At 54.1% G+C, this 23,759-nt stretch overlaps 1 protein-coding gene across 5 annotated transcripts; it reads right to left on the bottom strand.

The window, feature by feature from the left end:
• Positions 1–3,087: 3,087 nt before the first annotated feature.
• DEF8 (differentially expressed in FDCP 8 homolog) lies at positions 3,088–21,121 on the bottom strand. Of its 5 annotated transcripts, none has more exons than XM_040982194.1 (12): positions 21,017–21,121; positions 14,907–15,039; positions 14,371–14,468; positions 12,479–12,628; positions 11,342–11,483; positions 10,190–10,354; positions 9,677–9,804; positions 9,285–9,398; positions 8,507–8,587; positions 7,805–7,945; positions 7,577–7,686; positions 3,088–5,087 (listed from the first exon to the last, which is right to left on the bottom strand). In XM_040982194.1, the coding sequence occupies exons 2-12, from the start codon at positions 15,028–15,030 to the stop codon at positions 4,985–4,987; spliced, it is 1,356 nt and encodes a 451-aa protein (XP_040838128.1). In that variant the 5' UTR covers positions 15,031–15,039; positions 21,017–21,121; the 3' UTR covers positions 3,088–4,984. The 5 variants fall into 5 exon arrangements, with proteins under 5 accessions (XP_040838128.1, XP_040838129.1, XP_040838126.1 ...); XM_040982195.1 differs by lacking the exon at positions 21,017–21,121 and adding an exon at positions 15,937–15,955 and having other exon boundaries at positions 14,907–15,038; XM_040982192.1 differs by lacking the exon at positions 21,017–21,121 and adding an exon at positions 15,360–15,774 and having other exon boundaries at positions 7,805–7,939.
• Positions 21,122–23,759: the final 2,638 nt, after the last annotated feature.

Here is a 23,759-nt window from a genome sequence, read left to right on the forward strand (position 1 = left end):
CCACCTACTGCACACAGACCTGTGTGTGAGGTGAGCGTGTACCACCTACTGCACACAGACCCTCAGTGTGGAAGGTGAATCTGCCACATGCAATAGGATGCTCTACAGTGCCTGCTGTTTGCCATCATGGTCAGGACTGAGGACAAGCTGCAAGTCATGCTAGAATGCACAGGAACAGACAGGAAAGCAGCCTACAATATTCACTTGGTGATAGAGGCTACCCCAACACAAGGCTGCTTCAATTCATACAAGGAACGATTCAGGATACACAGGGGAATGTGCAGCCACTGGGACCACACAGGTGACCAGTTCTGTCTGATGGGTCTGTGCAGCCAGCAGCCCAGGTAAAATGGAGAGGGTATGAAGCCTGAGGACCACCGTGAGAGGTGATGCCGAGGGCCTTGCCTAGCAAGATGGACTCCAGGCTCTCCTGTTTACTGGGTCAGTAACCACCAGGCTCACCGTAGAGGTCCCACCTACAACAAGAGAGCATTCCTTGAACACATGGCAGCACCCTCCCATGCCACCTCCCCAGGATGCCACACAAGGCTGAAGCTTGCCACTCATATTTATCCAAGTTCAAAAGAGACTCATACAAGATAAAAAGAAATGAAATTCACTGCAGTAATGCAAGAATTTTTTTAAAAATTTTATTTAACTTGAAAGTCAAAGTTAGAGAAAAATAGTTATTGGGGGCGATTATGATACTCACTTGGCTAATCCTCTGCCAGCAAGCACCAACATCCCACATGGATGCCAGTTTGTGTCCCATCTGCTTGTGGCCTGGGAAAGAAGCAGAAGATGGCCCAAAGCCTGGGGACCCTGTACCCACGTGGGAGGCCCGGAGGAGGTTGCTGGCTTCAGATTGGCTCAGCTCCGCTGTTGAAGCCATTTGTCTCTCATTCTCTCTGCAAATCTATCTTTCCAATAATAAATACATCTTTATAAAGAAAGAGAGGGAAAAAAAAAAGCATCTTCCATTCACTGATTGACTCCCCTCAAAGGCTGTAATAGCCAGACCTTCTGCCTGGTCTCCCACGCTGCAGCAAGGACTTGAGCCATCCTCGACTGCTTTCCCAGGTCAGAAGCATGGAGCTGCATCGGGAAGTGGAGCAGCTGGGACTTGAACCAACACCGATTTGGAATGTCAGCAATGCAGGTAAATTAGCTTGCTACACCACCGTGCTGGTCCAAGAATAAATTATCAGTCTCTAATAACAAAGAAAAACAAACACTAACCATTTCTTGTCTGAAATAATTTTAGTAACTGAAAATACTGCCACTTCAAAGAATTTTAAGAGCCTGGCACAATGGCTCAGTGGCTAAACCCTTACTTGCACTCCCAGGATCCTACATGGGCACTGGTTTGTGTCCTTGCTGCTCCTTTTCCCATCTAGTTCCCTGATTATGGCCTGGGAAAGTAGTACAGGAAGGCCCAAAGCCTTGGGACCCTGCACCTGTGTGTAAGACCAGAGGAAGCTCCTGGCTCTCTGGCCAGCCCAGTCCTGGCCATGGAAGGTTCTTGGGAAATGGCCCAGCAGAGGGAGTACTCTCTTCCAAGTAGGTCATTTATTAGATTTATTAGAGATGTGTTTATTTACTCGAAAGTTTGTTACAGAAAAAGGGTGGTGACAGAAGTTACTGCCTCTGGGTCCTCACCGGCACGTGTGGCTCCAACAGGTGCAGGGGGAGGTAGTACTGAGGTGGCCGCGAGGCCCAAGCTGCAGTCCAGTGGCTGCTCACCTGCCGCACGACGCCAACATCCTGCAGCCCAGTCATAGCCGCTTGTCCCTTCCGGAGTCACCAGGACGTAGACATGACACATCTACCACCGCTCCTCCTCAGGCACCAGCATGTGTAGGCGCAAAGCAGCGAGTGCCAGTGCATGGAGGTACGCTCCTGTGCCGGAGGCACCACACGTGCGCACCAGGTGCTCCTCTCCCGCCTGAGACGAGTCCCAGAGCTTGCCCAAACAGCTCAGCCCAGCAGCCCACTCAGGCCAGGTATTGGGGGATCCCCAGTGCCTTTAGACATTGTCACTTGGACATGCTAGTAATGCTGATTTCGGGAACCCACCCTAGGAAGCGGCTCCCAGAAATGAACACTTCCTGTGCCTGTCCCATGCCTTTGGCAGTCCTGCACTTGGTGTAGACTTGTGACTTGGGATGTGACCGGCCAGGGATGCCCCATCATGGAAGCTAAGGGACTTGCCACCTCAGTGGCTGTGTCTGGACCCACAGGAACCCGTGACACTCTAAGGGAACACAGTCACGTCCCTAGGAACCTGTGCCAGCCTTGGGACATGGCCAAGTGCTGCCTAGAGCTGCTGTTGGTCCAGCCCAGCTTCCTGCTCAAGTGCTTGGTTCCTGCCACCCGCATGGGAGACCTAAATGGTTTCTGGCCCCTCATTTTGACCTTAGCTTTGGCTGCTGCAGGCAGTTAAGAAGTGAACCAGTGGGCAGGAGTAGGCCTCTGCTCTCTGCCATTGCAATGCAGTCGATTGAGCCACCACCTGTGATAACTGCATCTTACTTGACGGCTGTTCCCCTCCTGATCCAGCATCCTGCTAATGTGCATAGGAAGCCACAAATGAGCCCAAGTCCTTGGGCCCCTACACCCATGTGAAAGATCAGGTTAGAGTTCCTGGCCTCTGGTCCTGGCTTCAGCCTTTTTTCAGAACTTTTGGCAGTTCTGGCCACACAGAGTGATCTACTGAATTATCTGCCTTTCAAGTAACTAAACTTTTGAAACAATAAGACCCATTCAAGAGCAGCGGGAAGGTCCTCTCTGTGGGCTGGCCTGACAAGCTTAAAGCTGCTGCCAGGAGCTGCTTGGAACCTTTGCTCACTCAGCTGCAGTTTAACGAGCCCTTCAGCTCTTCCCACAGAGGGTGCTAGAGACAGACGACCACCCTTTACTCAGCTTTCTTGCATTGCAGGTGCAGCACACAGTGCCCCAGGAAGTATGTGATGCCTTCTCATGGGAGTGAAGACTGAAACACGCTGTCCCAGCTCTCAGCCTTGCTTCCACACCAATGCCACGTCCCTCCCTAGCCCTCTCTGGATGAGCAAGCAGTGTGCTTTTCTTCTGAATTGACTCTAAGCTTTGTCCCAGACTCACCACACACAGTACAGTGTAGAGGATACCTATTTAATGAGATAATGACCGTGGCACTGTCCCAGCTTTCAAGCCAGCCTGCTGCAAGCTGTGGGACCACACTTGGCTGTGCTTGGGCCAGGTGATACAATTCCTTGCTAGGTCCTTCACACCCTGCTGTGGACTCTCAGAAAGGCAATGCTCATGATTCAGTTGAGACTCTAATCCAGAAGGGTCAGACAGAGATAAGGTGCTGGTGCAGGCGGCATGGGAAGGGGTAATAAAATGTAAGTCCTAGCCTTCTGTCCAATAAATGCCAACATATCTTCTGTAACAGGAACAATATGATGTTGATTACACAGGAGACATCCACTTGATGGGGCTGTGTTACAGAGGTGAGAAGTGCGCAGGTTTGCAGTATAAGAAAAGGGCATCAGGCCCTAAACCCCTTCTTAGACCACAGAAAGGGGAAGTCCGCCCTGACTCAGCCTCACAACAGACTCTTAACAGGACTTCACCAGACTTGCTCCCACTGTTCTCCCCCGAGACAGGTGCCTCCTGCCACCTCCATTTTCCAGAGGTCTGGCCTGAACAGCCACCTGAAGGCAGAGGGGCAAGAGGAAGGTGACAGTGTTTCATTCATTCCTTGAATGAGCAGAACTGACTGCTCTTACGAGCTCTCTTCTCGGGTTCCCAAGTCAAAGGTCACGGATACCCTGCCCTTTGCATCAACAGCCAAGCAGTCCAGGACAGAGAGAGAAAGGACAGACACAGCAACCCCTGCTTTCTAGGGGTGGGAAATGGGAGATGACCAGTCCCAGGGTGGCCCCACCAGCTGCCCAGGGGCCCTTTCTCATATGGGGCAGATCACCCATACCTCAGATACCAGGCTTACTGCCAGGGAGACCCTCAAGCAAACATCCCCAGCTCCTGACCTCAGATGACTAGCTCTGACAGTAAGCCTAGGAACTGAATGGACACCACAGGAACCTGAGCCATCCTCACAGGGTACAGCCCAGGATGGCAAAAGGATGGAGCTCCTCTGAGACTTGATCTCACAAACTGCCACTCAGGCCTGCCATAACTGACCAACCCTTGGGCCTAACCTCAAACCTCTTCACAGCAGACCATCTGCTACACACTGAAGCATGGGACACCCTCCTTGGGCTGGGCCCCCAACCACCAGCTTGGAGCACCAGGATAAGGTGGGCTGGGCCATGGCAGGAACACAGCAGGTGCACAGCAGGGTAAAGCGCCACAGCCCTTTCCTTCCCTCTGTCACAGAAAGGAATGACAGTCTGAGGACTTGGAAGAACCATGAGCAGGTCTCTGGGGAATGACCCTGAACAGCCTGAGTCAGTGACACCCAGGAGCCCCCAGAGGGATGGGCTGGTAGATCCCAATCCACTCAGCAGACATGAAACAGGCTCAAGGCTGCCAGGTACAGCAAGCATACTCTGCTATCAATGGCTGCTCTCTCAACTGCCCTGTGGGTCACAGCCCAGCTGTTATGGTAGCCAGGACAAATGCAGGGGCATCTTTTGGGCTCAGAAGCATTGGTCCCATGAGAATAAGAGCTCTATGCCATGGGGGACATGAGAAACCCTTCCCCATAACCCATGGAGGCCAGCAGGGACCACACAGCAACCCTTCCCAGCCTCACAGCCAGGTAACAGCCAAGTGCAGCTGTCAGAGTCCCAGCAAGCACACGAGGGCTGGCGGTCCTTGTGAGCACTGCTCACCCACCTCTGGTACAGCAGGGGTGAAGAGGTCCAAGACTACACCCCGGCGGTCGCCACAGCAGAATGCACACCTTGACTTTGGCAAGGCCGAACAAGGTGTGTGCTATGCAGGCAGGTGGAGGTGCCTGGTGCTATCCCCCAGTGCACTAAACGTCCTCCTCTGGACCAGGATCCTGGAAGAGTGACTGCTTCCGTAGGCTGAGCCGCGCACACTTGGGACACGTGGTCGAGTTGTCATAGTAGCAGTCCCTGGGGGTGGGAAGACAGGCTGGGGCTCTGTGCATGCAACGTCTAACACTGAGAGGCTGGTGCTGCAATGTTGTGCGTTAAGCAACCCTCTGCAAGGCCAGCATCCCACATGGGTGCCAGGTCAAGTTCCCGACTGCTCCACTTCCAATCCAACTCCCTGTTAATGCAACTGGGAAAGCAGAGATAGTCCAAGTAGCTTGGGTCCCTGTACCCAAATAGGAGACCTGGGCAGAGCTCCAGGCTTCTGGCTTTGGGAAATGAACCAGTACATGAAAGAGATCTCTCTCTCTCACTCCCTTCTTACCCCCTCTGTAATTCTACCTTTCAAATAAATAAATAAATGTTAAGAAAAAAAAAAAAAAGAAAGAAAGAAAAATTTGGGCCCGGCAAGATAGCATAGTGGTTAAAGTCCTCGCCTTGAACATGCTGGGATCCCATATGGGCGCTGGTTCACCCCACTTCCCATCCAGCTCCCTACCTGTGGGGGGGAAAGTAGTCCAGGACAGCCCAAAGCTTTGGGACCCTGGATCCACATGGGAGACTCAGAAGAAGCTCCTGACTCCTGGCTTCGGATCGGCTAAGCTCCAGCCTTTGTGACCGCTTGGGGAGCAAACCATTGGACACAAGATCTTCCTCTCTGTCTCTCCTCCTCCCTGTATATCTGCCTTTCCAATAAAAATAAATAAATCTTGAAAAAAAAAAATTTTTTGTGGGGCCATTGAAATGGCATAGCAAGCTAATCCTCTGCCTGCAGCATCATCCCATGTGGGTGCCAGTTCATATCCTGGCTGCTCCACTTCCAAATAGCTCCACATGTATAGACTGGGAAGGCAGAGGAGGATGGCCCAAGTCCTTGGGACTCTCAACCCACATGGGCGACCCAGAAGAAGCTCCTAGCTTCAGATCAGCTCAGCTCCAGCCTTCAAAACCATTTGGGGAGTGAACCAGTGGATAGAAGATCTCCATGTTTCTCCTTCTCTCTCTGTAAAATTTGCATTTCAAATAAAAAAATGTACTAAAAATATATATACAACTAGGTTGGGAGGCTGGTTGTGGTTTCTTCCCTTATCTTCCTCCTTCCCGCACATACAGGAAGAAGAAAATATGGAAATAACGGTCTCACCCAATCCTCAACCCTCCCACACTAATCAACTATGTAAACATTATCAAAAAAATTTTTTTTTAAATCAATGCCAGGCCTGGCGTGGTGGCCTAGCAGCTAAAGTCCTTGCCTTACAAATGCCAGGATTCCATATGGGCGCTGGTTCTAACCCTGGCACCCCCACTTTCCATCCAGCTCCCTGCCTGTGGCCTGGGAAAGCAGTCGAGGACAGCCCAAAGCTTTGGGACCCTGCACCCGAATGGGTGACCCAGAAGAAGCTCCAGGCTCCTGGCTTCGAATTGGTTCAGCTAAGGCCATTGTGGCCACTTGGAGAGTGAATCAGCAGACAGAAGTTCTTCATCTCTGTCTCTCCTCCTCTCTGTAAATCTGATTTTGCAATAAAAATAAATAAATCTTTAAAAAAAATTATGCCACTGAATCTTCACAAGCTCCCATTGAACAGAAGTATTCCCACAGGGCAAATGTAGGGATCACAGCCCAGTGTGCTGAGGGGTGTGCTGGACAAAGTGGGGATGGTCTTCACCCTGCCCATAACGACAGTGCAGGCTCGGGGACCCCTCGCCTCCAAGGCTCTGTGCTGTTAGTTACTTGACTGCCACTGCCTGCTTTCTACACTACTGTGCACAGCTGATGTATGGAAACTCCTGCCCGCAGTCCACACCTACCAGCCAAGGCACTGCAGCCTAGCTCACATCTTTGACACGTATTAGTTAAGGGTGACCACTGCACCACCTCTGTGACACTCAAGCATTGCAAACCTAGTGTCTTGGCAGTGGCTGCATGGTGAGGAAATGCCAGGCCAAAATTTGTGCACAGAAGCGGTGCTGGTACGTCCCATCGGACTCCAGATTTGGGAAGGCGTGCAGGGCTCAGCAGGTAAGTATCAGGCTCATTGAAGAAAGAAACTTAAATATTTTTCTTGTACTTTATGTGGACTATCTTTCTAAGCAGCTACTAAATCTTGAGGACATAAACACACGTGACATTGTTTGACTATAAGAACTCTGTAAGATTCGCCTTTCCAATAAAAGTTTTAAAAATTTAAAAATCGTTTGGCCTAGGGACACTTGAAACAATTGCCACGACCTCAGGCATCACAGTTGTGGGAACTTGCAGCCTGTGCTGGCCCTGCAAGAGTGACCTGGAGAAACGAAGCAGCTTGGATGCTGGCCAGGCTGGGCCTTTAGGAGCCAGTGCACCCAGCCACTCATTCCTACTGGAATTTTTAATTCAGGATCAGCAGAGACCCAACTGTCCTTCAGTGGTGGGGAAGGCAGGCAGGCTCCCATAAAGTCAGCCACAGCTAAGGCAGAGGCAAGCCCCCACCGCCCCCTGTCCAGAGGTCAGCATTCCAGACCAGACCCACCTGTGGAAGACGGCCGAGCAGTCGGTACACACGGATGTGTGGCTATCGAACGGGAACAGCACGTCACCCTCTCTGCACAGCTCACACACGAAGCCCTTGGCCTGGCACCGCTGGTGGGGAGTGAGGAGGGGAGGGCAAGTGAATGCCAGTCCCGACAAGGTCTCTGGGGTCGGGTTGAGGGCTGTTTCTCATACTGCTCCCAGCCGTCGGGTGGGAAGGAAGACCCACCTCGCAGTCCAGCTTGATGTGCTTGGCAAACAGAGTGTGGATCTCAGTGAGCGAGCAGCCCAGGCGGCCCAAGTGCACGTCCAGGAGGTCCTGGACGGAGTACATCTCGTCGTTCTCCACAAAATGCTGCCGATCCTGGAGCTGCCAAGTTGCAGCAGCTGTGACCCCAGTATGGGTGATGCACCCTTGTCCGCCTCCCTTATGCCACTACCCCATTGCGGCCTAGAACGCCCATGTAGGCAGCAAGCTGGGTCCTGATAGCAGGATCCAGGAACCTGAGATGGCTGTGCTCTCAGAGTGCTCCATGCTGCTCCTGGTGCTCCAGGCTCCCCCACTTCCTCCTGGTCCTGGCCCCCTGCTGAGATCTCACCCACCCCGTTTCTTCCTTGCTTTCTCTCAACCACGGCACCCACAAACCACCACTAATTTTTCTCAACTCCCCTGTATGATGGGCACTCTGGGAGGGGAATCTAGGACAGAAGCTGTAACACCTAAGAAGGCTCACCCCATTCAGATTCAGGTAAAGTCCCAGGGACAACTCTGCTAAGCGACCTGAGCTGATCCAATTAGGAAACGCTTATGGAGCTAGAAGAGCACCTGTTTTCTTATTGGACGGTAGGTTCTGAGGATCCTAGGCTAAAAGCAACCCTGAGGCTGAGGTGTCCCCCACCTCACCCCAGGCTGTCCCTCTGGCGACCTGACCTGCAGCAGCAGACGAGCCTCCATGGCCTCCCTGCAGGTGATGAAGTAAGGCTTCATGAGCAGGATGTCCTGGCGCAGCTTCTGCAGAGAAGGCAGGGTGGGGAGGCCTCAGCCCGGACGTAAGGGAGCCGCCCAGCTCAGCCATCACCTCCTGCTCCACCACACAGGGTCACAGCAGGTGGTGAAGATGCCTGGAGATTCCCGAGGGTGGCCCCAGCTCTGAATTCTCTGGCCAAACAGGTTCAGATCAGGCCTATGCAGGACTTAGGGGTTCAATATTCATTGCCTGCAGAATCTTCCGTCTACTCAATCCCAGCCCAGCCCAGCTCAGCCCCACACCACAGCAAGCCACCTGTCTGGGAGCCAGCAGCCCCGTGGCCAGCCTGGGGCATCACTGGATGTGCTGAGTCAGAATTCTTGTCAAAGCCAGGTCCCTCATCAACACTTGCAGCCTCAGCAATCGACTTGCTCTGCTCAGTCATCCACTTCCCAGGCCAGGCCTGAGCCTCTGGCATTTCCTGCCTGGACTGGGCACCTGGGCCCCACCTCCTGCACTGCTAGCTAAGAGAGTGACCACCAGCCACAAAGGGCCACTGGGCACCAGCAGCCATCTGCATGACGCCTGAAGCCATCTTGGATGTGCAGGGTTATGTAAGATGTCCTACTCAAATGAACTTAGGTTTCTTCTACTTCCTAAATGTGGTATAGACGATTTAAAATTGCCCCTGCCATGGATTGTGGGCCCTGACTGGGCAGCAGCCTCACCCTCCAGCCTTACCCGGATCTCCACCAGCTCTTCCACATAATTGAACAGCAAAGGGTTGATCTCTCGGAGCCTGAGCACTGGCCGGGATACCATGAGCGTCAGGTAACGCATGCTGCAGCGAGACACCTGCACAGCACAGCCAAATGACTGCCTGCTCCACCCCCTCAGGTCATGCCTATCTGTACCATCAGCCAGGGACACCCTCAGCTGCACCGCTTCCCAATACCCCCTTGTCATTTGCGCACTGGCACCCCCTCCCAATATCCCCATACCACCTGTGCACTAACACTGCCTTCCAATACTGTTCACGACACCTGCATACTGATACACCCTCCCAATACCCCCCTACCATCTGCTCACATACACCCCTGGGTACAAGAACTCCTGTCCTCCAAAACCAGCACCTTGCGGGGCTCAAAGTCCCAGTTGTGGACGACACGTGCAGGGATGACAGCCAGGTCGTTCCAGTGGCAGTGGCTGCAGAAGTACTGGCCGGTGTAGTCACATTGCCGCGCCTCGCTAGGCACACCCCCTGCAGGGAAGCACAGAGATCAGCACCCTGCCCTCAGTCTTCCCCTGCAGCCCTAAGGCTTCAGCCAGCCATGTTAGGGGACTCATGGGAACAGCACACACCTGGTTACTGGGGTGCTCTTCCCAGGACTCGTCTACATGGGCCTCCTCTAGGAAATGGCCACACGCAAGCTGAGCTCAGGTCCCAACCCTGAAGGCCCTGGGTAAGTCATGCAACAGCTGGAACCCCGGTCTGCTCATATATGACAATGTCAGTGGCAGCCCTCGTCACTACCCAAGGGCCAGGGCAGGGAAAGCCCCTCCCACAGGTCTCAGCTGAGCTGCCTGCCTTCACAGCTTCTCGTCCACCCACATGCCCCACGGGTCCTACACCCAGCTCCACTCACGCAGGGAAATGGGCGCCCGGCATTCGGCACAGCGGTAGTCCTGGCTGTCCAGCCCGGTCTCAGGGCAGATGCTCAGCTCATACTCAGCTTGGTGGCTGACTTTGGAGCTCACGCAGGGCTTGGATATGAGGTTCAAGCACTTGCTGTGACAACGGTAGTAACACCCTGAGTGGGAGCACAACCACACACAGCTCAGAGTTGGAGAGGGAGGGAGGGAGGTGCAGCAGCTTAGCCGCCACCCCATGCTGAAGTGTCATTGACTTCTACCTGCTCTGCCTCCAGCTCCCCTTCCTGCTGATGGGCCCTGGAAGGCAGCAGAAGCCTGTGCACCCAGAGGAGAGGCCCAGGAGAGCTCCTGGCTCCTGGCTGGGGCTGGCAGTTTGTGAGTCAGTAGATGGAAGATTACACTTTCTGCATTCCAAGTAAATACACCTTTAAAATGGAGAAGGTGGGGTAGCATCCTACGACCCATGCAGACCTCCAGATGGAGCCCTGACACTCACGACCTTCCACTGATACCAACAAGTCTTAGAACCTGAGGGACCATTATGTCCCCACTCCTGGCGCCTGAACTCCACATCAACAACCTAGGGGCCACCCTGCTACACACATGGAGTCCCATCCCATCCCTGACTTCACATCTTGGGTCACGGTCCCTCTCCTCAGCTACCCCTCACCCCCACAGCCCCACTCTGATCACAGTTACACCATCTTCCCCCTCCACCCAGCAGCCTGAGTGAGCCCAGTAAAACCTAAGCACATCCAGCAGCCAGCTGTGACCCTGTGGCACCTACAGAAAATCTCACTCCACCTTCCCTCCTCTCAGTCTCAATGCTCCCTGATCCTCCTCCAAGACACCAGACTTGTCCACTACAAGGCCCCTTACCCCCAGGGAGCCTCGGCATGCTCCTCCCTGGACATATCTGGCTATCAAGTATCCATGTAGACGTCACCTGGTGTCTCTTCAGTTGTACCTACTCCTTACTCAACACAACACACACGAGTCCCAGTTTTCTTTCATTGCACCATGGCTGGCACACACTGGCTTGATTTCTCATCTATCACAGGCCAACGGGCCTTTCTGAAATGCCGGAGATTCTGTCTGCACTGTCCACAGAACCAGCTGGGCGATGCAGGCAGAGCCCTGCTCACCTGTGCAGGTGTACCAGGTCTGAAGGAGCCCCCAGATGATGGTGTTGCACTTGTCACAGGTTTGCTTGACGCCCTTGCTCTTCTCCTTGTAGAAGCGGTGCTGCAGGAGAACTCGGATGTTGGGTTCATCCTCATTGGGATCCTAACAAGAGGGTCAGACGGGATCCCAGGTGAACTGGGCTGTGGCTCCTTTCCCACCACACCAGCCCCTAGGCTTATTTCTCACAAGCAGCATCTGCAACAAGGACTGTGAGTGTTAGCCTAGTGCCTTGTCCCCCTTTGGCAATATAACAATTCCTTGGGCCTGGCTCAACGAGGCAGCACCACTTTCCCAGAATCCCTTGCAGCGATCTGGGGCTACAGATGTGTGAATAAGGATGGCATGACATCACTGCCCTCCCCTTCTTTCTGAAGACTCCATCTTGAGTTGCCCCAACAGCTGACAGGCAAACAAGGTGAGATTTCCAACACCATCTGCTGCCCCATGTGCCCTGAACCACCTATGAGAGAACATGTCTGCGCAGCCACACCTACTCCCTAATGAATGTTCCACTTCCTAAATTCCCAAGGAACTCTAAGTAAACAGTGGACACGGTGGCAGACAAGCCGATGGGCTGCACGGACACTCGTAGCTTTGGACCCTTTGGGTTGTGGCCTTCTTTGGCTATCACCTGTAGACCATCCCTTCTCCAGGGCCAAGTGGGTCAAGGTAGGACTCTCCCTACCTACTTGCTTCAGCAGGGTGCATGTGCCCTGTAGCTGGCCAGTCAGTCACTACAGAGGGGTTGGGGCTGGGCCAAAGACTGACCTGCACATGAAGAAAGGGAAGCATTCGTGCAAAGCACAGCAAGAGGCTGGAGCTGCCATAGAAGTCTAGATGGCCAGCATAAGGTTCTAATGCTGCAGGGGCCTTGCAGTAAACAAGAGGAGGCCTTCTTCCCTCCATGTAGGGTTTCTGTCCCTTACACCCAGCAGACTCCAAACTAACAGAGAAATAACTTGCACCACTTACCCTGCCTTTCTGGGCACCTTTTCATATCAGCCCCTCAGACCTGGAGGGGAAACCACCCACACACACACACCTGGGGGCCACCCCTGGCTATAGCCCCCATCCATGGCAAGGCAGGCAGTACCTACCTTCAGCTCCTGGAGCTTCAGCCGGAGGTGGATGAGCCTCACCACAGCATCCTTCTGCTTCTCCGATTGTTCGGGCAGCTCCAGAATCACTTGCTTGCATTCCTCGATCGCCTGCCTCAGCTGCTGGATGTCAGAAGCTGAGAATGTGCCCTAGGCAGGGTCGGGGAGGGGCAGTCGTCAGGTTCTCTGTGGGAGCTCAGCCTCAACCCTCACCCTCCACTCCAGTGAGGATATGGAAGCACAGGAGAGTCTGAGAAATTGCTCAAAGCAATTTAGGATCCACCCCAGGCAAACATACTCAGTGAACCTGTCCACCCAGAGGCCTCCAAAGACTAAATCAGGATGCCTTTCAAAAGACAACTTTTGGGCCAGCACAATAGCTTAGTGGCTAAAATCCTCGCCTTGCATGCATCAGGATCCCATATGGTCAATGGTTCATGTCCTGCTTGTGGCCTGGAAAGCAGTCAAAGACAGCCCAAAGCTTTGGGACCCTGCACCCACGTGGGAGACCTGGAAGAGGCTCCTGGCTCCTGGCTTCAGATTGACTAAGCTCCAGCCATTGAGGATACTTGGGAGTGAACCAGCAGATGGAAGATCTTTCTCTCTGTTTCTCTTCCACTCTATATATCTGATTTTCCAATAAAAATTTTTTAAATTATTTTTTAAAAATGACAACTTTTAGGCTCAGTACAGTAGCCTAGTGACTAAATCTTCATCTTGCATCTGTCAGGACCTCATATGGACACTGGTGCATATCAAGGCTGTTCCACTTCCCATCCAGCTCCCTGCCTGTGGCCTGGGCAAGCAGTGGAGGATGGCTCAAAGCCTTGGGACCCTGCACCCATGTGGGAGACCTGGAGGAAGTTCCTGGCTCTGGATCAGCTCAGCTCCAGCTGTTGTAGCCACTTGACAAATGAACCAGCAGTCGCAAAATCTTTCTCTCTGTCTCTCCTTCTCTCTGTAAATCTTCCTTTCCAAAAACTAAATCCTCAGGTCTGGCACTGTGGCATAGCAGGTAAAGCAGACACAAACTAGTTAAGTCCCAGCTATTCTACGTCTCACCCAGTTCTCTGCTAATGTCCTGGGAAAACAGCAGAAGATGGCCAAGCACTTAGGCCTCTGCACCCACAGAGGAGACCCAGATAAAGTTCCCAGCTCCTGGCTTTGCCCTAGCCCAGCGGTCTCCCCCACCTCTATCAGTAAATCTGTCTTTCAAATAAATAAATCTTAAGGGGAAAAAAGGGAAATTCAATTGCCTTTTTGGTTATGCCATTTCCTTATTCTAAAGACTTCCCCTTTACAGAAAAGCTGGGGAAATTATGTTTACTTTCATGAAAAAGAGGAAACGCCCAACAGTGTAAGTTTCAAGCCCGGGTGGGGTGGGGGAGGAAGTTGCCTGGATGGGGCCCACCCCCAGAATCAGGAGTGTTGGCTGAACTCCCAGCACACTGTCCTGCATCCCAGGCCCCAGCCAACCAAGCTTCCAGACTTAGAAATACCCTGTTGCTACTGGGGCAAGAAAGGCTCAGGTCTCATAGGACATGCGTGTGCATGGACAAGCAAACGCCTTCTCCACCGGCCGGGCTCTGAGAGTGCCCCTGCCCACCTCCTTGGCACTATCAGCCTGTGGCTAAAAGGAAATCTCCAAAACTGTGATCACAATACAAACACACCACAGGACATGCATGTGCATGGGCAAGGCTTGAAGGCTAATGGCCATCATAAGCAACATGTCCAGCCTTACTCCAAGATGACTCCAGCTACCCTCAGTCAGGCTTGGAGCGTGGGAGTCAGTATTACGGGACAGTAGGCCTGCAGCCAAGCCCTGAAGACTGCTCTGCCGACAGTAAGAAGCTCCCCCATCTCTGCCCCTCCCAGACTCCAAAGCTTACCATGGGCCGAGAGAAGTGGTCTTCAGAAAGCCCAAGATCCATCACGCGCTCAGTGCATCGGAACTCCGGCTCCCCAGGGGGTAACTCAGACAGGGCCTCTGGGGAGAGAGGGGACAGGTGTGCAGGACAGCAAAGACACAAGGTCAGCCCCACCTGACCTGCCCATGTCCCACAGGCAGCAAGCACTGCAGAGAGCTGCTCCTGTGTGCTAGCAAGAAACAGCCAGTGTGTCCCAGGCTCCTGTGCGCCAAGGCCCCTGCATGCCTACTCTGACATTCAAATCCTCCACAAGGACCTCAGCCACCTCTGCCTCTGCCTGCACTCCTTGTGCCACAGCCCCTTTCAGCAGCTTCCCGACTCTTAGAGGAGAGGGGCCTGAGCAGTGCCCTGCTAACCACGGCTCTGGGGTCATGGCACCTGTCCTGTGCTGGCCACCCACAGGCAGCAGAGATAGGTGAGAACAGACCCCCACCCTCAGAAGCCTTCAGTCACCAGCAGGCTCAGACAAGGAGGATCACCCCTTCCCTGGCACCCACCTTCAGAAGCAATCTCCAAGATTTCCTCATGAGGCCCCTGCTCATGCTGCCGTGGCCCTGGCTGCTTGTTGAAAGGGTTGAGGTGGGCCTGCCGGAACCGGGCCAGCTTCGCATCATATTCCATAGCATCCCTCTGTTGGGGTAAGCAGGGGTGAGGTTCAGTTCCCAGGTTTGTGTGGTCTATCCCTTCTCTGAGGGGTGGGAGAAGCAGACAGCATTCACCCTGCCCAACCCCCACTGGTGGCAGCCCCTGGGGCAGAATTCACAAGACTGGTTCCTGTCCCACACACAGCATGGGCATATGACCCGACCAAGGTGCCCAATCACACCAACCAGGACCAGGCCTTCCCCTCAGATCCCGTGGGGCTCCAGCCACAGGGCTGGCTGACCAAGGGGCTCCTTGGGCTTCAAGCATTTCTCTCACTCCCACCCAGCAAGAGGCCACACACTTACTACAGAGCTGGCTCTCATGAGTCACAATTCCTGGTTCTGGGTTCCTCTTTCTTGGCCCTTGGTTCAAAATGCTCCTTTAGTCCCTATTCCAGCCACCACATACACTCGGTGAGCTGTCCCCGCCTGCCTGAGCTCCAGAGGCTGCTCCCTTTATGGTGAGTACACTGAAGGGGGAAGTCTGGAGAACAGGGCGGGCCTGGGCCCCACCCGCCGCCATCACTGCAGGGTGGATGGGATTGGGGAGGGGATGACCTTGGGGTCTGGGGTTAAAACTTTCAGCAGCCTGTTGGCTGCTGGTGGGTGCCAGGCCGGGTCAGTCCTCAGGCTGGGAGCCCTGAAGGGGGAAGTCTGGAGAACAGGGCGGGCCTGGGCCCCACCCACCGCCATCACTGCAGGGTGGATGGGATTGGGGAGGGGGCGAGGGTAATGAGACCTGGTAGGTTGCAGGAGAGGGACTAGATGATCTTTATAGATAAGATTGAATCCTGTGTAGAGCTTGTAATCACTGAACAATGCTGACCACCCAAACAGGAGTCTATGCAAAAGCTAAGACTGGGGGCTTGTCTAGCAGGATCATATCCTATTACCTGACATGATGATGGATCAGGAGACCGGTCACATAGGCAGGGCCATGATATTAATTAGCACATGAGAGAACCATATCTGGCGGTAGATTCTGTGGGGGATATGTGGGCCAAACCCTGTGAGCTCACGAGTTGGGGTGGTGATGGACTAAGCTAGATGTGAACAAGGAGCCTGCCATCGCTCACTCACTGATAAAGGAATCCACAACAGTTTGAACAGGTCAAGGCAGCAGCACCCAAATGTGCATCCTGAATAGGGTGTGGGGTGGGCTGAGCCACAATGTTCACCAGCTCGTACAAGGCCAAATAGAAGGCCAGACTATGCTGGACACTAGCCTAAAACCCACTGGCATATATGAGAACTGGGTTTGGAAGTGGGTCAAAGCTTCTGCTGGTTAACACATGGTCCAGACCTGGGGGTTGGACAAGCTGGGTAAAGTAGCTCCAATGGCTGGCTAATGTGTGTGTTAGTAACAGAACAGGGTGTACCGAGCAGGACTGAGCAAACCTTAGCTCACAAGCAAAATTAGAAATCAGCATGGAGCACAGGTCATGCCGAGCTAGGCTCTTGCACCTACTGGTCTGTGTGAGCCAGGGACGCTAAGCCACAGTGTCTAAGGCAGGGGTCGGGACAGGTGAGGAGCTGTGCCAAGCTAAGTCAGAGCAACCACTGGCATGTGCGCGATCTATGGCTGGGAACAGGCCCAGTTGGGGAGCTAAGGAGACACCCTAGCCAGGATGAGGTTCCCACCAAAGGGCACGGGGGCTGGAATGAGGGCTGCGTTCTAATCAGGACATGGTTGTAGTCTCCCTTGGCACAAGTGTGGACTGGGACTGGATGTACCAAGCCGAGCAAGACTCCAACACCATCTGATGCTGTGGAGGACCAGGGTAGATGTGGGATGGTAGGTTAGGACTGTCAAAAATTTTAAAAATGAAAAAAAAAATGCTCCTTTCCCACAAGCGTACCCCAAAACCAAAGAGGAGGGGTCACTGGAGGGCTCAATATTAGGTGTTCTGTAGCTCTACAATCTCCGTGCCCCAGGAGTTGAGTTCCTGGAAGATGACGTGCTTATGGAGAAGCCTGCATTGGCTCCAGATGGAGGTCAGCCTAGGGCTGTGTGTTGTAATCTCAGGCAACAGGCAGGAACCTTGCTCCTGAGAGCCAAGAGTCAAGACTCCGTGCCTGCCCTCTGCCCCTTTGAGGCTCCCAGACTGCAGGTCATGGCAGGGACAGTGCCAAGCCTGTTTCCACCCACTTCTTCCCCAAGCTCCAGTCTAGCCTCTCTCTACCTCCATTCCTTCACCCAGAAATGGACCAATGAAAGGGCAAATTAGTGTACAGACACTGAGCACAAAATAAGCCCTCAGGGAAACCATCCAACCTAGCAATGAAGAGGCCTGCATCCCATATCATGGTGTCTCCAGCTCCCAAGTCCCGCTTCTTGCCAGTGCAGACCCCAAGGGAGCAACGACGGCTCAGGTACTCGGGTCCCTGCCCTCAGACAGGAGACCTGAACTGAGTTCCCAGTTCTAGCTTCTGCTTGGCCCAGTCCTGGCCACTGCAGGCATCTGTGGAATGAACCACCAAATGACAACACTCTCTCTCTGCCTCTGTGCCTCTCCAAAAAATGTTGTAAAATATGCCATTAAATTCTCAGTGGCACTTGTTTGCTACAGGAAACCACACATGTTTTAGAAAGTGCACAGTGTTTGTTATGCCTTCTCTGCACCCATTGCTGCACAAAACAACACAAGCAAAAGGAACAACCAAGTCTGTCCTGCACCTTTCCCCCAGGAAAGCCAGCCCAGGGGGGAAGGCCCACAGAGTGAGGGCAGTGCTCGCTGAGGCTTGTAACAGGCACCCTCCCGCAGCAGAGTAAGTGGCACCACCCACCTTAGGCCCGGGCCAGGAACCTCCCTGGCAGGACTCAGCACCTGCTGACAGGCTGACAAATGGCAAGAAGGCTCAGAGGACACAGTCCCTCCTCTTTCCCTTGTTATCTGACGTCACTGGGTAGGTAGATCCCAGAGGACGGTGGGTGTCGAGCTGCTCTCCAGAGATTCTAGGGAAGACTAGGGAGATGCCCACCCAGTGCCCCTTCACCCAGGTGGGTGTGTCATGTGACTTCCCAGCCTGCCCTATAGCCAGGTGTGGTATCTTGACTATATTCTGACCAATGGACAAGAGCAGAAAGCTCATGAAGGCTTCTGGGACACAGACGTAAGGAATGAGGCAGAGGCAGATCCTAGATGATCTAAGAGCCTTGAATGAAGAGAATTGCAAGTGACTCACAGAGCAGTTTCCATTCAAGTGACACAGGAAGAAACTTACATTCACACAACTGTTCCTGCAAAGGAGATTTTTGGCCCAGATCCTGCCAGGTCACCCAACAACCCAGGGGCCAGATTCTAGTCTGAATTCCAACAGTGTGACCTTCTGGACATACCCACATCTTTCTCTGTTTTCAATTTCTCATGTTTCAAACAGGAATTTAAAATAGCAACATACAAGGCCATTGCAAAGATTCAAAAACCAATGAATACAAAGTTGCAAGAGCACTCAGTAGCACACAGCAACAACTTAACTATGGTTGTCCTTACTTTTTTTTTTCAAAGACTTATTTATTTTTATTGGAAAGGCAGATGTACTGAGAGGACAAGAGACAGAGAGGAAGACCTTGTGTCCAATGGTTCACTCCCCAAGTGGCTGCAATGGCTGGAGCTGGGCAAATCTGAAACCAGGAGCCAGGAGCCTCTCCCAGGTCTCCCACACAGGTGCTGGGTCCCAAAGCTTTGGGCCGTCCTCGACTGCTTTCCCAGGCCACAAGCAGGGAGCTGGATGGGAAGCAGGGCTGCAGAGATTAGAACTGGTGCCCATATGGGCTCCCGGCACGTTCAAAGTGAGGACTTTAACTGTTACACTATCGCGTCAGGCCCTGGTTGTCCTCACTCTTAAGAAACAAACAGCCAGGAGCAGAGCAGCAGCCCATAACACCAGCATCCCACATGGGCACTGCTTTGAATCCTACCTACTCCACTTCCAGTCCAGCTCCCTGCTAAATGACCTGGAAAAGCAGCTGAGGACGACCCCTGACCCAGAAGGAACGCCTGGCTCAGCCCTGGCTACTGCAGCCATCCAAACACTGAAACAGTGGACCGAAGACCTCTCTTTCCTCTCCCTGTCTAACTCTTCCAAGCAAATAAACAGAAAGAGAGAAAGAAAAGAACCTGATTTAAATTGTGGGTCTCCCAGTGAGTGCCACGGGACCCTAATTCCTTACCTATGTAAGACACCTACGTCCCGAGGTGGATGCTAGGTTTACGCATGCATGTACGCCAGTGAGGCCAAACCCCAAGAGTTCCTGCTGAGCAAACTGTCCTGACATCGCATGGTGACCAGCAAACCAAACGGAAGTAGAGGAGTAGCCCATCAGGGCAGCGGTGAAGGCCCGACCCACAGCAGAAAGCCTGCTGGACTGCGAGCTTTCCAGGCAGAGATGGCTCAAGTGATGGGGTTGCTGTCACTCACACAGAAGATCTGGACTGAAGTCCCGGTTCCGGGCGTTTTTTGTTTTGTATTGTATTAATTTCATTTATTTGAAATGCAGAGAGAAGAAAAGCTAACGAGAGAATCTTTCATTGCTAGTTCACTTTGCAGATGACCACAACATTTGGGATTGGACCAGGTGAAGCCAGGAGCTTCCCGCAGTCTCCCACATGGGTGTGTGCGTGCAGACACGCTGAGCACAAGACAAGGTTTCGGGGAAGACCACTGACCTAGAAGTGAAGAGGCCTACATCCCACACCATGTGCTAATGGGACGCCAGCAGGGCAGGACCAGAGACACAGCACCAGCCCCCAGTACCAAACTTCACATGGGCCCAGCCCCAGCTGTTAGCAGCATTTAGACAGTGACTCAACCAGAAGAGGTTATCTCTTTCTCTGCTGTTCAGAAGAAAATACATAAATACCAGATGCTCTAAAAAATGATTGAGGGGCCGACACAACAGCCTAGTGGCTAAAGTCCTCACCGTGCACATAACAGAATCCCATTTGGGAGCCGGTTCATGTCCTAGTGGCCCTGCTTCCCATCCAGCTCCCTGCTTGTGGCCTGGGAAAGCAATGACAGAGGGCCCAAAGCCTTGGGACCCTGTACCTGCGTGGGAAACCTGGAAAGAAGCTCCTGGCTCCTAATCAGATCAGCTCTGGCCATTGTAGCGCTTGTGGAGTGAATCAGCAGATGGAAGCTCTTTTTCTATCTTTCTTCTCTGTAAACATGCCTTTCAAATCAAAACAAATAAATCTTTAAAAATAAGGCATTAAGAACGTGGCCGGGCCTGGCGCGGTGGCACAGTGGTTAAGGTTCTCGCCTTGCACGCCCGGGATCCCATATGAGCGCCAGTTCTAATCCCGGCAGCCCCGCTTCCCTTCCAGCTCCCTGCCTGTGGCCTGGGAAAGCAGTCAAGGACGGCCCAAGGCTTTGGGACCCAGCACCCGCGTGGGAGACCCGGAAGAGGCTCCTGGCTTCGGACCAGCATAGCATCGGCCGCTGCGCTCACTTGGGGAGTGAATCATCGGACGGAAGATCTTTCTCTGTATATCCGCCTTTTCAATAAAAATAAAATAAATCTTAAAAAAAAAAAAAAAAAAAGAACGTGGCCACAGGAACTAAACATGGACACGGGACACACCCCTGGGGAAGATTCTCTTCATTCACACTAGCCTAGGCACAAGTCCGACCTCTGAGCTGGGCCCTCTCCTGTGAGGAGCAGAACCCCATGTTCTTGTCTGCTGAGGGTCAACAGCAAGCCCTACCCCAAGTCCTAGAACCCACATTCAGCACAGGCAGTAGGCAAACAGCACACTCTTGCGCCCTTGCCCTGGGCGAAGAGGACTCACCTCAGAACCCCCAGGCCCTGTGCACCGCTTGGGGTGCTCCTGTCCGCTCTGCTCCCGGCTGCACCGAAGCTACCTAGGGTCGAGGGCGCACAGGCCGTCACTGCCACCCCTGGAGGCCCCGGACGTCCCTTCCCCGATCCACGATGCCGACCCAAGACGCCACAAACCCACCCATTTCGCAGACGAGGAAGTCGAGGCTCTGGACAGCCACAAGGACCTCGGGCCTCGCCGCTCACTCCCCGGAGCAGCGACCACCGTGGGTGGAGTGGGGGGCGGGGGGGCGAGCACGCAGTCCCTGTCCTGCCGGGCGGCTGCAGGGGAGGCTCCCGGTCCCCCGGCCGGGCTGCAGCAGACACCGGTGCCGGTGCCGGTGTCCCGGCCGGGCTGCAGCAGACGCCCCGGTCCCGGTCCTCCCGGCCTGGCTGCAGCAGACGCCCCGGTCTCGGTCCCCCCGGCCGGGCTGCAGCAGACGCCCCGGTCTCGGTCCCCCCGGCCGGGCTGCAGCAGACGCCCGGTGCTGGTGCCGGTGCCCCCGGCCGGGCTGCAGCAGACGCCCGGTGCTGGTGCCGGTGCCCCCGGCCTGGCTGCAGCAGACGCCCCGGTCTCGGTCCCCCCGGCCTGGCTGCAGCAGACGCCCCGGTCCCGGTCCCCCCGGCCTGGCTGCAGCAGACGCCCCGGTGCTGGTGCCGGTGCCCCCGGCCGGGCTGCAGCAGACGCCCCGGTGCTGGTGCCGGTGCCCCCGGCCGGGCTGCAGCAGACGCCCCGGTCCCCCGGCCCGCCCCAGCCCCCCACGCCGCTCACCTGACCGCCGCCGCCCTCGCTGCACGGTGCCCGGCGCAGCCGCACTCACTGCCCCGTGCGAGGCCGGGTCGCGCGCTGCTGCCCCCTGCGGCCGGGAGGCTCGCGACACCCGCGGCCGCGCCCCGGGCTCCTCCTGGAGCCGGCCAGGCAAGGTGCAGGGTGGGGACAGCGAGCATGGGGTTCCCACTCACATCAAACTATAACACATAAAGCAAAGATGGAATCTGATTACTTTTTAAAGATGTGTTTATTTATCTGAAAGGCAGATTTACAGAGCGTGAGAGAGAGAGCTTCCATTTCTGTTTTACTCCTCAAATGGCCATGTCCAAGCCAAGAGCTTCTTCTGAGTCTCCTATGTGGATACAGGGAGGAGGGATCACTCTGTGCTCCTGCTTGCAGCTGTCAGGCTCCAGGGAGTCGCTCTGGCAGGACACCATGAGACTTTAGCCCCCAACAGTAAGCCAAGATGCAAATGCATCACCAGAAAGACTGAGGGATACTGGGTGCTGGAGTCCAGACTCCATGGGCAGGACGGAGAGCCCTGGGTTGGCTTGTGGAGATACCCGCGGGCCTGGTAAGCACACCTCGGCTGGCCTTGTGGGGACACCCAGTCTGGCCTTATGAAGACCCCCAGATGGCCTGGGAAGCAGCAGTTGGAGCCACTGCTCTGAAGCCCTCTCTCTACAGCTGCGTCTGCTGGCTCTCTAGTTCCTGTTCTGTGCTCAATGACTCGCTGAGGCCTTCTCCTGCTTCCTGCCTTCCTTCAGGGAGGGTCTAGACAGGTGCTCGGGAAGAAGACGGGCTTCTGATTGTCATGGACCTGCTAGAGAGGCACAACAGGCTTGGTCAGGATTGTTGGCCTAATTGGCCTGCCATTGGCTAGGTCCTCCTGGACATCCACATGCATAGCCTCTTTTTTTTTTTTTACGATTTATTTATTATTTTTATTGCAAAGTCAGATATACAGAGAGGAGGCTCTTCTGTCCGGTGATTCACTCTCCAAGTGACCACAACGGCCAGTGCTGCGCCAATCCGAAGCCTGGAACCAGGAACTTCTTCCGGGTATCCCACGCGAGTACAGGGTCCCAAATCTTTGGGCCGTCCTCGACTGCCTTTCCCAGGCCACAAGCAGGGAGCTGGACGGGAAGTGGAGCTGCTGGGATTAGAACCGGTGCCCATTCAGGCTCCCGGCACATTCAAGGTGAGGTCTTTAGCCGCTAGGCCACGCCACCGGGCCTGGTAACCTCTTGACATTCGTCTTTTCATGCTTGACTGGTGGGTTTACCACACTTTTTCTTTTCTTTTCTTTTTTAAGATTTATTTTTATTATTTTTTTATGGGAAAGGCGGATATACAGAGAGGAGAGACAGAGAGGAAGATCTTCCGTCCGATGATTCACTCTCCAAGAGAGCGCAACGGCCGATGCTATGCCACTCTGAAGCCAGGAGCCTCTTCCGGGTCTCCCACGCGGGTGCTGGGTCCCAAAGCCTTGGGCCGTCCTTGACTGCTTTCCCAGGCCACAGGCAGGGAGCTGGAAGGGAAGCGGGGCTGCCGGGATTAGAACTGGCGCTCATATGGGATCCTGGGCGTGCAAGGCGAGGACCTTAACCACTTGCACCACATGCCGGGCCCTACCAAACTTTTTCAAGTTCCAGTTTTAAATTTTTTATTTCTGACCCCAGAGCAGTAGCTTAGTGGCTAAAGTCCTTGCCTTGCATGTCAAGATCCCATACAGACACTGGTTCATATTCTGGTTGCTCCACTTCCCATCCAGCCCCCTGCTTGTGGCCTAGGAAAGCGGTACAGGATGACCCAAAAGCTTGGGACCCTGCACCCATGTGGGAGACCTGGAAGAAGCTCCTAGCTCCTGGCTTTGGATTGGCTCAGCTCCAGTTATTGCGGCCTCTTGGGGAGTGAACTAACACAGAAGTGCCCGCACAGAAGGACCCAGAGGCACACAAAGCCGGATGTGCACATAGGAAGGAAAATGCAGCTGCCAAGGCAAAGAAGCCTGTGTGGCCATAGCAAAAGCACATTTGGCCCTTTCAAGAACCAGACATGGAAGTGTGTTCATCTGCCCCAAAACCCCTCCTGTCAGTGTCTGTTCAGCCCA

The sequence above is a fragment of the Ochotona curzoniae genome, unplaced genomic scaffold, assembly GCF_017591425.1.
Source record: "Ochotona curzoniae isolate NIBS_2020 unplaced genomic scaffold, NIBS_Ocur_1.0 contig_3622, whole genome shotgun sequence".
Lineage (NCBI taxonomy): Eukaryota > Metazoa > Chordata > Mammalia > Lagomorpha > Ochotonidae > Ochotona > Ochotona curzoniae.